Source organism: Molothrus ater, chromosome 16 (assembly GCF_012460135.2).
Source record: "Molothrus ater isolate BHLD 08-10-18 breed brown headed cowbird chromosome 16, BPBGC_Mater_1.1, whole genome shotgun sequence".
In the NCBI taxonomy this organism is placed as follows: domain Eukaryota; kingdom Metazoa; phylum Chordata; class Aves; order Passeriformes; family Icteridae; genus Molothrus; species Molothrus ater.
The window spans coordinates 3,389,589-3,402,549 of record NC_050493.2 but is presented as its reverse complement, the minus strand read 5'-3'; the positions used below and the strand labels follow the sequence as shown (position 1 = coordinate 3,402,549).

The 12,961-nt window shown below is 54.1% G+C and overlaps 1 protein-coding gene and 1 long non-coding RNA gene across 2 annotated transcripts in view; one reads left to right on the top strand and one right to left on the bottom strand.

Moving 5' to 3' along the window:
• TNRC18 (trinucleotide repeat containing 18) overlaps positions 1-1,945 on the bottom strand; it is a 55,164-nt gene extending 53,219 nt beyond the window's left edge. The window contains 1 exon segment of the mRNA XM_036392716.2: positions 1,709-1,945. Coding sequence (XP_036248609.1) covers positions 1,709-1,910 — 202 coding nt within the window. The 5' untranslated portion in view covers positions 1,911-1,945.
• A 4,122-nt stretch (positions 1,946-6,067) lies between these two features.
• On the top strand, positions 6,068-10,416 carry LOC118692728 (uncharacterized). The gene is made up of 2 exons (XR_004981180.2): positions 6,068-6,203; positions 7,864-10,416. It is a non-coding gene; the product is annotated as an uncharacterized LOC118692728 (long non-coding RNA).
• The last annotated feature ends 2,545 nt before the right edge of the window (positions 10,417-12,961 follow it).

Here is a 12,961-nt window from a genome sequence, read left to right as displayed (position 1 = left end):
GACGGCATCACGGAGCTTGGTCAGCTTGGTCAGCAGACCAGAGCTCTGTGCCTCCCTCCTGACCTGCCTGGATTTCAGAAAAGGAAACTTTGGGAGGAGAAATAAAACTTAAAAAAAAAAAAAAAAAAAAAGAAAAGAAAAGAAAAAAATTACCCAATAAAAAATAAGAATAATTTAAAAAATACCAAGAACCCCCACTCAGATTGGCTTGAGATTGTCCAGATGAATTTTTGCAAAGATCATATTCTACTGCAGTAGGAGGTGGAGGAGAGGGGGAAAAAATAACCAGGGGGGAAAAAAAAGGAGGGAAAAAAAAAGACAAAAGGTAAGGAAAAAATAAGGTGTTTGCCCATGTGCTTGGCTTCATAGCCCCCGCTCGCTTTACACCTCTCCTCTTAGCACCTGGGAAATTGGCACTGCCACCTAGTCTAAAACTAATAAATCTTTTTCCCTCGATTCAGGCTGCTTCCTTCTCTGCAGATGTTGGCAATCAGGTTTGCAAATTTCAAAGTCATTCATCCCGGGCGGCTGGGAGAAAAGCAGGTTTATTATTGCAAAACCTGTCACCCTCCCAACGCCTAAAGTAAACTCCGAGTCACCTCTCCACGCCCAGGGGAAAGAAAGCGGAAAAAAAAAAATTTAAAATAGAGCCAGGGAGGGAAATCAAACGGTCAGAAATCCCTTGTGTCCTCCTACAGGACCGTGGGCAGGAGAGTGCGGCAGCGTCCTCCCAGCAGCGCCGGACTCTGCGAGCCGCTGGGAAAGGGAGCTCGGGAAAGGGGAAAAAAATGAAAAGCCTCCTAAAACCAAAAGTAATTTAAACAAATAAATGAAAAACTGACTGGGGGGGAAGAAAGAAACTGCGTATATTTCAGCGTCTACTTTTTTTTTTTTTTTTTTTAATAATGGATATGCAGCCGTGGGGCTGCCCGAGGATGAAATGCGTCGAGAAGGGGGAAAAAATTAAAAAATTCAAGGAGGGAGCAGTCACTGTACATTGCATGGAAGCTTTGTTCACGGGTTTAAAAAATAAGAATTGCGGAGAAAAAAAAAAAAAAAAAGAAAAGGAAAAAAAACATCAAAACCAGCGGTGCCGGCAGCGCTACCCGGGGGCAGCGGGACCTCAGCGGGGCTCGGGCTGCACCGGGCAAGAAATCACCAAAAGAGCCCATTTTATCCCTTTTTCCCAGCCCAGGGATGTTTTATTTGGCTGTTCGGGAAGCGCAGCACCGGGCAGCGCAGTCCCGTCCTCCGCAACCCGATCTGCGCCTCTCCCAGCTTTCCCGAAAATCGGATTTATTCCCCGGATTTATTCCGCAGCCGCCGCGGCGGGGATTTTCCTCAGTGCCAACAAAACCGTACGATGCAAGGGGGGAAAGGGGGGACTTTTATCGGATAGGCGCGATTTTTTCCCTGTATTCTCTTATTTTTTACTCCATTCCCTTATTTCTCCACCATCACCCTATTTGTTTTCGTACTTCTTCCCCATTCCCCTATTTTTTTTCGCCAAATCAAAACCTCGCGAAGCAGAAAACACTTGGGCAAAACAAGCAAAAAAGCACCGAGCGTATAAATATAGAATTATCACGACGATGTTTATATTTTTTTTTGGGGGGGGGGGTGGTGGGGTGGGGGGGGTGTAAAGCCCGATCCCGAGTTTGCCGCGGAGGGAAGGCAGGGAAGGCGCGGGGGTTCCGCGGAGCCTTACCCGGGTGGGAGTGGAGGCTGATGCCCGATGCGAGGAATTTTCCGGGCTGGAGGGCGGCGGGGAGCCCGGCAGCCATGGGCCCGGCGGCGGGGGCCAGGCGGCCGGCGGCTCCCAGGCGGTGGCTCTCCATGGCCAGCCCGGAGAGCAGCGGAGGGGGGCCGTGCACCGAGCGGGGGGGCCCGAAATCTCGGCCATCCATCATCCACTCGCCGGCTTCACGGAGTCTCCCGGATCGCTGTCGATGCCCGCCACCGCCTTCCCGCCCCCCCCCCCCCGCCCCCCACCCCCCTTCTCCTCCTCCCCCAAAAAATCAGATGGTTTTCAAAAATAAGGCGTCCAAGCGTCCCATGGCGCGGTGCAGGGAGCCAGCCCCGGCGCGGCGGTCTCGGCGCTGCCTGCAAAGGAGAAAAAGAAGGGGGAGGTGCGGTGAGACGACATGCCCCGATACCCCCCTACTCACAGCCACCCCAAAAATACCCCCCCAAACCCACCCGCACCTTCCCGGAGTGGAGGGTTGAGAACGGGGAAGAAGCAGGGAGAAAAAAATTTTAAAATCTAAGGAAAACTTGTGGCAAAAGGCAGGGACAAAAACCAAAAAAAACCTCTAAGTATTTAAAATAGTATTTGAAGAATTTAAACTTTTTTTCCCAAGAGTAGTTACATTTGTCACGGCCGCAGCCCCGGCCGGGCCGGGCAGCGCCCGCCCGCAGCCCGGCTCCGGCGGGACCGACCAGCACTGCACTTCGCCCCGGAAAGCAAACACATAAATCCCAAAATAACAACCAAAAAAAAACCAACAAAACCAACACCCACTCAAATATTTCTTTTTTTCCTTTCTTTCCCCTCTCCTTTTTTTTTCCAGTTCTTTATTTTTTTTATTTTCCCCCCTTTTCTTTATTTCTCTGCCGCCGCGGGCTCCGGCGGCGGCATCTCTCCGGCAGCCCCGTTTCTCGCTTCTTTTGGAGCTCATTCCCACGGCTCCAAACCACCGACTGGGATTGTTGTTTGGGCTGGGTATTTTATTTTTCCCTTTCGCAGCGCCGCTTTCACTCGGGAAAACAAAACCCGTATTATCACTTCCCGGCACAGCGAAAAAAAAAAAAAAAAACAACCAAAAAACCCCAACCCAACCATATATATAAAACTATCTATATTTGTACTCGCAGCCTAATGAAAGGCTCCACTCGCCCGCCGTATTTGGCACCGGGATAGCGAGAAGTAATAAACACTGCGGGGATAAAGTGGAGATTCTCCCCTTCCAACCCTCTCCAAGCGCTACCGGAGCCCCGGGAGCCGCCGCTCCGGCCCCGCCGCCCGTCCCGGCTCCCGGGCGGGTGCTCCAGCGCGGGGGAGGGATGATTAAAAAAAAAAAAAAAAGAAGAAAAAAAAAGAAAGAAAAAGAGGAGAAATGTAAAATTATACCCCCCAAAAAATCTCACTGCTTTGCTTTGTTGGGGCTTTTAAAAAATTATTTTCGAATGGATTTTAAAATTAATTAAACCCTGCCTGCGTGGCTGCTCGGGGCGAGCCTCACCCCGGGGGCTGCGGGAGCGGCCGGATCCCGGCTGGAAACTCATCAATAAAGGGGGAAACGGCTAAAAAGGGGCAAAAAGCGGGAGGGATGTGGCGGAAGAGGGGGGTCCGGGGGGGTGGAGGGAGATGGGACCGCCGCCCCGGGCTCGGGGTGCGGATCCGGGTGCGGGTCCTACCTCGGCGCGGTCAGGCCGCCTGGTCGCGGGGCATGGCGGCGGTGCGGGGCTGGGGCGGGGGGTGCCGGCTCGCCGCCCTGCCCGCCGCCCGGCTCCTCCGCTGCTCCGCTCCGCTCCTCAGGGGCAGCAGCGCGGGAGCGACGCGGTGGCGGCCGCGCCATGGAGCGGCGGGGCCCCGCCGAGCTGCAGCATCGCCTCCACAGCCCCCCCTTCCCGGGCCGGCCCCGCGCGCGCGGCTCGGCGGCGCTTAAGGGAAGAGGAGGGAAAAAAAAAAAAAAATAGAGAGAGGAATACAAAAAAAAATTAGGGAGGAAAAAAAAATTATTAAAAAAAAAAAAGGGGAGCGCGAGCGCGGGGCGGGAGGGAGGGAGGGAAAAAACGGGGGAATGGGGGAGGGAAAAACGGCGGCGGCGGGGCTATGAAACACGCATTGTTCTCGGCGCGGCGGGGGCGGGCCCGCGGCCTCCCTGCGCCTTCCCATTGGCCGGCCGGGCTGTCACTCAGCGGCGGGTAAACAGGCGGCTGTTTCCAGGCCCCCCGCTCGCCCCGCCCCCGGCGCTCCCGCTGCTGTTTCCAGGCTGCCCCCGGAGCGGGCGGGCGGTTGGCGGGGAGCGGCCGCGGGCGCCCCGCGCCGAGCGGGGCCGTGAGGGGGGAGCGCCCCGCGACCCCTTCATTATCTGTGCGGCTGAAATCCTTCATCCCGCCCGGGCAGGCCTGAGGGGGAAGTGCCGCCGGGCCCTCTCCCACGGCCCCGCCGCGGACAAAGCGGCCTTTCAGGGCCCGGGGGAGCGGGGGAGGGTCCCCTGCCCTCCCTGCGGGCCCCGCCTCCCCAAAAATTCAAAAATAGGGTGAAAAGGGACGCTGGGGGAGGAGACACACACACACTCCCCCCCTCTCGGTTGTGAGCGGGGCAGCCCCCCCAGCACTGCCACACCAACTTTTACTTTTCTTTCCTTTTTTTTTTTTTTTCCTTTCTATTTTAAATTTATTTTTCTCCCCCCCCCTCCCATTTTTGATGTGTTTTTCCCTTTGCGCAGCACAGCATTCCTCGGGGAGAAGTGGGGGGGAACACCCCATCGCTGCCAAAACCCCCCCTCCTTCCCCGCGTCTTTACTTAATTAAACAAAAATCTGCTTTTATAACGAAAAAGGGGAGGAGGGAAAAAAAAATCTAATTTAATCCGGTTTAAATTAAAAGTAATAATAATAATAATAATAAAGCGTCACCCCCCCCCCCCCCCCCAGCCCGCGGACAGGAGTTTCGAGGCGCCCACCGGGACATCGGCCAAAAAAGAAGATAAACTGCCCCAAAAATCTGCTTATTTTTAAACGTTCCAAGCAAAATCGAGTTCGTCGAAAAGCTCTCACGCTGCTCAAGGCCCTGGTTTAACGCGAAAATAATAATAATAAGTAGCAATAATATATATTTATGTTTTTATTTATATTTAAGAGCAAAACTGCGTCAGAGGCGAGGGCTCAAACCCCGCTGCCTCCAAGGGGAGGGCGCTTCTTTTCCCAGTCTCCTTTAGTAAACCAAAAAAAAAAAAAAAAAACGGGGGAATTGGGGGTGAGGGGTAAAAAAAAAAAAAAAAATGGTTTGATCGCTTTTATGTGGCTTTAAAAGCATATTTTATAAATGTTTAATGCCTTCACGCCCGGACCTCCCCGCCGCTGTCCCCGGGCCGGGGGGTTGGCATGTCATAAATCAGGGAAATGCTAATAAAAAATAGAAAAAGCAGGCTCGGGCGGGGCGGGAGGGGACGGCCCCCCCCCTTCCCTGCAACTCCAGCCCTTCCTCCTCCTCCTCCTCCTCCTCCCCTTCCCCCGGCCGGGAGCCATCTTGTACAGCAGTTCCCGGCTGGGGCATCGCTGCTGCAAAACACCCTCGGAAAACAAAATAAAAAAGGAAAAAAAAAAAGCTCCCTTCCGATGTAACACACGCTTTTTTCTAATTATTATTGTTATTGTTATTATTATTGTTATTATTATTATTTTTCCCTTTCGGCGCGCCTGTTTTCCCAGCGTTTTCCCCATGAAATCCCAGCCACCCTTGCTTTTTTCCCTATTATTTCCCCCAATAATCCCCCCACCCCTGCAGCACCGCAAATGGGGGGGCTGCGAGTACCCCGCGCAATTTCGGGGGGCGGCGGCCGCTCCCGCATTTCGCCCCGCGCCAAAGCTTTGCCGCAAACAGCTCTTTCTGCAAAAATACCTATTTTTATTAAAAATAACATTGGGGCGGGGAAGGGGGGGGGGGGGGGGTGGGATGTCCCGCGAGCAGCCGCACCGCGTTATGCCCCCAGTTCCCATTCCCATCCCCATCCCATTCCCGTTCCCATCCCATTCCCGTCCCGATCCCGGTGCCCCGGGCTCCCGGCAGGTTCCCACGGTGCCGCCCGCCCCCGGGCCGCCCCCCGCCCCCCCCCCCGGGGAGGGGGCACCCCCCTCCCGCCCTGCGCGCCCGGCTCCGCTCCCTCCGACTCTCCCCTTGCGCTTTTTCCTTAAATTTCTTTTATTTTCCCTTCCCTCCCCCACCCCCACCTATTTATTCTCCATTTTGTTTTGTTTTGGCTGTTTTGGCTTCCTGGTTTGGTTTGTTTTGTTTTTCTTCTTTTTTTCTTTTTTTTTTTTTTTTTTCCATTCTTGCCTTCTCTCCCCTCCCCGGACGAACGCGGCATTCCCGGTGCCCGCGGAGGCGGAGGGCAGCGGGCAGGAGGCAGCGGAGCGGTGCGGGGCTCGCAGCCCCCAGCCCCACACCCGGCACTGCCCCCCGCTCCCGGGATGCAGGTAGGACGGGGGGGGGAGCGGAATCTGGGGCTGGGGGGAGCTGGGGAGGCTCTCTGGAGACGTGGGAGGCAAAGCAAACCGAACCCCCCACTCCCGATGCATCTCCCCCGTTTTGGGGGGGCTGCCAAGGTGTGGGGGATGGGGGACACTCACCCCTTCGCTGCCAACCCAGCGCTCGATTCTGCACCCACAGGCCCTGCTGGACCCCCATCCCCATCTGCTGGGCACCCCCAAAATACCCTTTTTTTCCCCCCACGAATGCCCCTCTGTGTTCCCCATCCTTAGCCGGGGGGTGCTGTGCATCCTTCCCGCCCGCTGTTTCTAACGTGCTTACTACACGTTTTCAGGGTGTTTTTGGAGCTATATTTAAAGCGTGCAGTCAGTGGCTGGATTTAGAAATCCAGTCATAAATCACATTAAAACGTGGACGGCGACGATCCCAACGCGTCGGCAAAGCTTTGCCCTGATTTCATTCCTTCCCCCCCATCTTAAAAGCAGAACCGAGTCTGACAGCAAGGTCCCATCCCCCCCAAATAAAACCCTATAGGGACAGAGGTGGGATTTGAAGGCAAGGGGGGCTCTGCTGGGGTTTATTCCAATGCATCCATGGTGATTTATTTATCCATGGGGGGGCTTGGATAATTCCAAAGCCTGGGATCTCTCCCCACCCCAGCCCCTGTGCCTAGTGAAGGAGCTGCCACCCCTGGGGAGGGGGCTGTGGAGTGGGGGGGGGGGGTCCCAATGAGGAGATCCCCAGGGAAACGGTTTGGGAACTGAGCAAAGAATTTCTGATTAATGACCAGAACAGCTCAGGATTTCGGTTTTCTCCATAAATCCTGGCTGATTATAACCCTTGTGCTCAGCCTGGCAGCGGGCTTTGCATGGAGGGGGGAGCCCAAGCAACGGCCCCCACCAGGGGCTGGAGCCAGTGCCTGGCAGCAGCTGGGGGCTGCAGCATCCTCAGCATCCCAGCCAGAGCAGGGAAGGAGGGAGAGGGGCCAGGGGGTGCACAGGGATGTGGTTGGTGCCCTCCCCCCAGTTCACAGCAGTTCTGATCCCTCAGCTCTGGGGTTCTAAAGCCAAACATATCCCAAAGCAGGCTGGTTTTGAGTCCAAATACAGTCCAAGTACTGACTTTTTTCCTTGCCTAGCACAGGAGGGTGGGTATTTATGCACAATCTCACCCTGTTTTCCTGCCCTGCCACCTGTGCACTCACTTTCACCCTAAATCCTGAGCTGGGACCCCCAGTGCTGGGACCTGCCCTATGCTGGGTTCCCTTTGCTTTCCACGACCTCCACCAAGCCCTTGTACTGGGCTTTTTTCACAGCTAGACTGGCTCTTCTTGGATACATCAGGCTGGATTTATTTTTTTTTTCCCTTTTACCCAATAACAAGTTTTTTTCATCCAAGATCAGGGGGAAAAAATAGGCAAGGAGGAGGGCTGACATTCACAACCCATAGAGAGCTTTGAGAAGAGCACCAACCCCAAAGCTGTAATTACTGCCTGCGTTTTTTGGCTACGGATCAGCTGCTAAATTGGTTGTAAGGCACGGAAACGGCAGTTACACCTTTCAGAGGAAAAAATGTGGTTTAGTGGAGAAACGTGCATGGGAAACCTCCCCAAAACTGCAGTCCCCATACAACACCCCTCTATTACAGGTTCTGCATTTGGGAGTTTAAAACAACCCTCCATCCAGGTGAGCTGAGCTTGGAATGACAAGACCTTCTGCACCAACAGAGCAAATTGGGGATTTTTTCCTTTGATCTGTCAGTTAAATCAAAAATACCCTCCTGGATGCAGGACACGAGCAAGAGAGAGGCAGGAGCATGTGCTATTTTAAGGTTTGATATAAAATAGATACCCTTGGCTCCAGCATTTCTCCCTAGCCCAGCCCGCTGGAGCTGCAGGTACTTTCGTATGCATACAAAACATTCTAAAATGGAAAATATTCACAGCTGCTCTCGCTGTTTTGACAGGGGGGAAGGAATCGCGGGGCATGTTAAGGAGATATTAAAAGCTGTGGTTTGAAGCTCCTAAAGCATTTACTCAGCGGGAGAGCCAGAGAAAGAAGTTTAGAAGTTAACTGCATACTTGTGTGCCTTTGCTCTGTCCTTCTTAAAATTCACCTCTCCTATCTGCTTCTAATTTAAACAAGCAGAGCCCTCCAGGAACTGGAAAATCCAGATTTGCAGCATCTCCCAGGGAAAGACGATTTCCTACGTGCCCCCCCCAGCGTGAGGGTCCTGCTGAAGGTTAAACTCGTGAGTGCCTTTGGTTTTGCACCAAGTTAATCTCCCCACAAAATAAAATACTGGGGAAGTGCTGGTGAAAGCTGGTCCCGGGCTTGCTCCCATCCCTGTTCCAGAGCCAGACACGGGTTTCACCACCTCTGCCAGCACTGAGTGCTCATCCCCACGCTGTGCCCTGGCCTGCTTCAGCTTCCCTGCCTGAAAGCAGGGTAAACCCATCCACCTCCCCGGGGTACGTTAGGGTGGCTTAAAATTAACACTCACAAATGTATTTTCAAATCCCTTCATGAAAGGCACGAGAAGCACCGGGTGTTAGCAGAATAGATCCTTCACCTTTTAACAGCTGTTAATTGCCATTAAAACCAAACCTGCACAGCTTTATTGGAGCAGCATCTGAGTTTCCGTGTCGCACGCCGCGCGTTGCAAAGCCCGCGTCCGCCCTCGGTCGTGCCCTCCTGCACGTGCTGGCTGCCAGGACGAGCTGTGGTGGATAAATCCTGTCCCACTGGTGGTTACCTTGCACTCTGGGGCCTTTTGGAGGGTTTCCTGGTGCCAGGTTTTTTTCCTTCGCCGGCCTGTGAGTCGCTGCACCAGTTCCAAGGAGCGCAACACACCTGCCCTCGACTGGCAGTGGGAAGGAAGATGGGATGCAAGACTTGTTCCCAGAAATACCCCGAGGAAGCAAGCAGGAGCCTGCCCTCGAGGAACTGGGTCCCTGAGGCTGAATCCAGCCCGCAGCTGCCAGCAAAAGCACGTGCTGGGTGTCACAGGGATGGGAATAGCTCTCTGTGACCAACGTGGAGTAAATCAACAGGCTGGGCTGGGGAAAGGCTGCCAGCACTGCTCCCCTGCTCCCATCCACTGTGCTGGCCTCCCTTCCCTGCTGCTTTTGGGATTCATTGACCTGATCCCTTCCATGGCATCCCCTCATCACCCTACAGCCCAGATCTGGCAGGGGGAGACTCCTGTGGCAGGAATTCTCCCGCTGTCCCTGAAGCCACTGGCTCCTCACATCCCTCACAGGTGCTTTGTGCACTCCCAAACATCCAGACCCACCCGGGAGTGCCCTGTGCCACCAAACTGCAGGTGCCCACGAGGTGATTCAGCAGGGCTCGGTGACTCTGAGCCCATTGTCAGACCCCAGGCTTTCCTGTCCCCTGGATCCAGCACAAGGAGGGGGTGGCCAGGGCTGGCTCCCAGGGCTATCCCATCTCTGTTCCCATCTCCCAGCCCTCTGCGTGGGGGGAAGGGGTGATTGGACAAGACGAGCCCTTTCTGCTCCACAAAGCTCGTCAGCCAGCAGCACTGGGCTTATAATTATTATTTCCTTAAAGACGAGCCGAGCAGCTATAGACAAAAAAGTCCCCTCTTGTCGGAGCTGGAATTTGATGTCCTAACGACTGTTTTTGTACCGCGCCTGTTAGAGGAAAGAGCTCGGCAGGAGGGGGAAAGAGAGATTTAATTATAGAGCTGCATTGTGATTTTGCACACATAGCTGGCTGTTGTAATCAGGTTACAAGTGTATCTGATTTTCTTCCCTCCCCTCCTCTTCCTCCTCTTTCTCTTTCTTTTCTTTTTTTCTTTTTTTTTTTTTTTTCCCTCCCCCGTTTTCCTTTCGGTGGTCCAAATTAGTTGCTTATGTTTGGGTGTTGCAGAGACGAGCTGTTATTTGTCTTCAGTGAAGATCTTGATCTAGGGAACAGCGTTTCCAAAGAACCTCGGCAGCTCTTTCCCGAAGGAAGGCGAAGGCTCCCAGCTCCAGCAGAAACCCGTGGGGCTGTGCTGGGCACTCACATCCCACCCTCCCAGGGCTCCCTTCCCACCACCAAATTCAGGGGAGACACCCATAAATATATACTAAAAATTTATATATATTTACACACATATATCTGCCTCCCCCATGCTCCCCGCCAAATTCCTTCACATCCAGGATTCCCTCAATAAATTGATGCACTTGAAGAAGAGGAGAATTTCTCTTACCTGGGGCAGGAGAAGAGGAAAACAGGAGACAAGAACCTTTTTGAAAGAAACTCAATATTTTCCCTATCTGAGGCAAGTGATGCCACACTGGGATTGGGGGCTGTTGTTGGGTTCATTTAGGAATCCATTGTTGTCCATGTGAATTCTTTTTTACATTTCAAATAACAGGATTATTTCCCCAGGGGGTAATATCCTGTAATTTGAACACAATAATGGGAATAAATTACTTACTTAGAACTAATAACGACAGCCTGATTCCAATATATATAGGAACTGTAACAGCTTTGGTTAGTTAAAGTGTAATTGTGTCGACGGATGACATTTTCTTTCAAAGGAATCTGAATGACTTTTAATTAAATATGCTGGGGGTGGGGAGGAGAAGGAGAGATACACTGGGAGATCTCAGCTGCTGAGGCTGTGCTGGTCCCAGCCTTAGTGCTCCAAGCCCAGCTTTGCCCCAGGCTGGGTGTCAATCCACGCCTGTGGAGTTTAAAGAACAGAACAGAACAGAGAAGGAAACCAGCACCAAACCCCAGGGATGGTGGGATGGAGGGGATGGGGAGGATGAAGAGGGGGTGGAAGGATGGAGCCCACCTCATTTCCCAGTCTGGAAGAGGGCAGGGCAGTGCCCAGATCCTGCCCTGGGGCACCACGGAGTTGCCTCTACCTTTGCTGGGAAACAGAGGAGCTGATGGAGGGCAGGAGGCACCGGCAGCCAGGCAGGGCAGCTCTGCTGCTCACACTGGAGTCACAGAATCCCGGGATGGTTTGGGTTGAAGGGAATCTTCAAGACCATCTTGTTCCACCTCCTGCCCCGGGCAGGGACACCTTCCCCTATCCCAGGTTGCTCCAAGCCCCTCCAGCCTGGCCTTGGACACTTCCAGGGATCCAGGGGCAGCCACAGCTTCTGTGGGCACCCTGTGCCAGGGCCTCCCCACCCTCACAGAGAGGAATTTCTTCCTTATATTCAATATATTCAATCTAACCCTGCCCTCTGTCAGTGGGAAGCCATTCCCCTTTGTCCTGTTACTCCAGGCCCTTATCCAAAGTCCCTCTCCAGCTCTCTTGGAGCCCCTTTAAGGCACTGGAAGGGGCCCTAAAATCTGCCTGGAGCCTTCTCCTCTCCGAGCTGAACACCCCCAACCCAATATCGTTACCTGAGCCCAAGGGTTCTCCAGGGAAGGCAGCTCTGACCAGGGGGATCTGCAGCAGCAGCTGTGCATCCCAGCTCCTCGCCCTCAGCCCAAAGCTGCCCTGCAAGCCCCGGGCTCTGCACATCTCCTCACTGCTGCCTGCAGTGCCCACCGCTCCTCAGGTTCATTTCTGAATCAGCAGCACGCGAGGTTCCCTTCAGAGGCAGGATAAAAAAAAGCTGCAGTGTGCAGAAAGCCAAGTTCCTGCCCCGAAATAATCTTGGAGAGGAGCAGCGTGCTGCTGCCAGTGGCTCCAGCCTCCTCCAGGACTCATTTTCCTCTGTTTATCTTGAAAATATTTCTGTGCTGAGGTCCCACCCCGCGCGGCGCAGCCCTGCGAGGCCGCCTTCAGCCTGACACACGGCCTCTTGTTTATCCACAGCCAGTTTTACAAATAGCTTATTAAGCCCAGAGGTCTGTTTGCTGGAGGAAAACCTCACAGAGCAGCTCCTGCAGCCCCTCCCGAGGCTCCTGCCAGCTGTGCCCCCTCCCAAACCCCCTCTGATGTGCATCCAGGGGCTCAGACATCAGTGTCTGCCGGGTTTGGGGACCGCTCCTGCTTTGATAAAACAGCCAGAGCGCTGCTGGTGTGCTGGATCTCCCACCCCTCTCACCCTCTCCCTGTTCCCAGGGATGTCCCAGATGGGATTTTGGCATGGCACAGGGATGCTGTGGCACTGCCAGCTCTGGTTTATGTGATCCCACAGCAGAGCTGCAGGGAAGTTTTGCCTTTTGCAAGATTCCCCTGCAAGGGCTGCTGATTTGGGGGGGTTGGAGGGGTTTGGGTTGCTGGAAGAATATTTTGAGGGTTGCTGAAAAAATGTCCAAAGCCATGACAGATGAGGACAGTTGGATGCTGTGTATGGTGGTCCTGGCAGGAGCCCAGAGGAACTCTGCCCTCAGATTCCCTCCTGTGCCTCTGCTGCCCACCTGGGCCTGGGATCCCCAGGAGGGAGCTGGGATGGGGGGTTCAGCCCACAGCAAAGTGTCAGGGATCTCCCACTGGGCTTGAGCCTGACCACAGGCACCTCTCTGACCACAGGGACCACCAAACCTGTGCCGAAGCACCTCTGTCCCTGCTGCCACCACTGTCCTGGGCAGGAGCCTGGCTGTGCCCAATCCCCAGTACCCCACCCCATCCTGGGATGCCCATCCTGGGCATCCCCTCCCCAAAACCCCACAGAGCATCACTCCCGGAGCACAGCCAGGCAGAGCCCTGTAACACAGCAACATTCATAGAGCCCAGCTGAGGAGATTGAGTTACCTGCCCCTGGAAGAATAAAGGAGGCATTCAGCCATTTTTTTTACATCTTTTCCCCTGCCAAGGGCAGGCA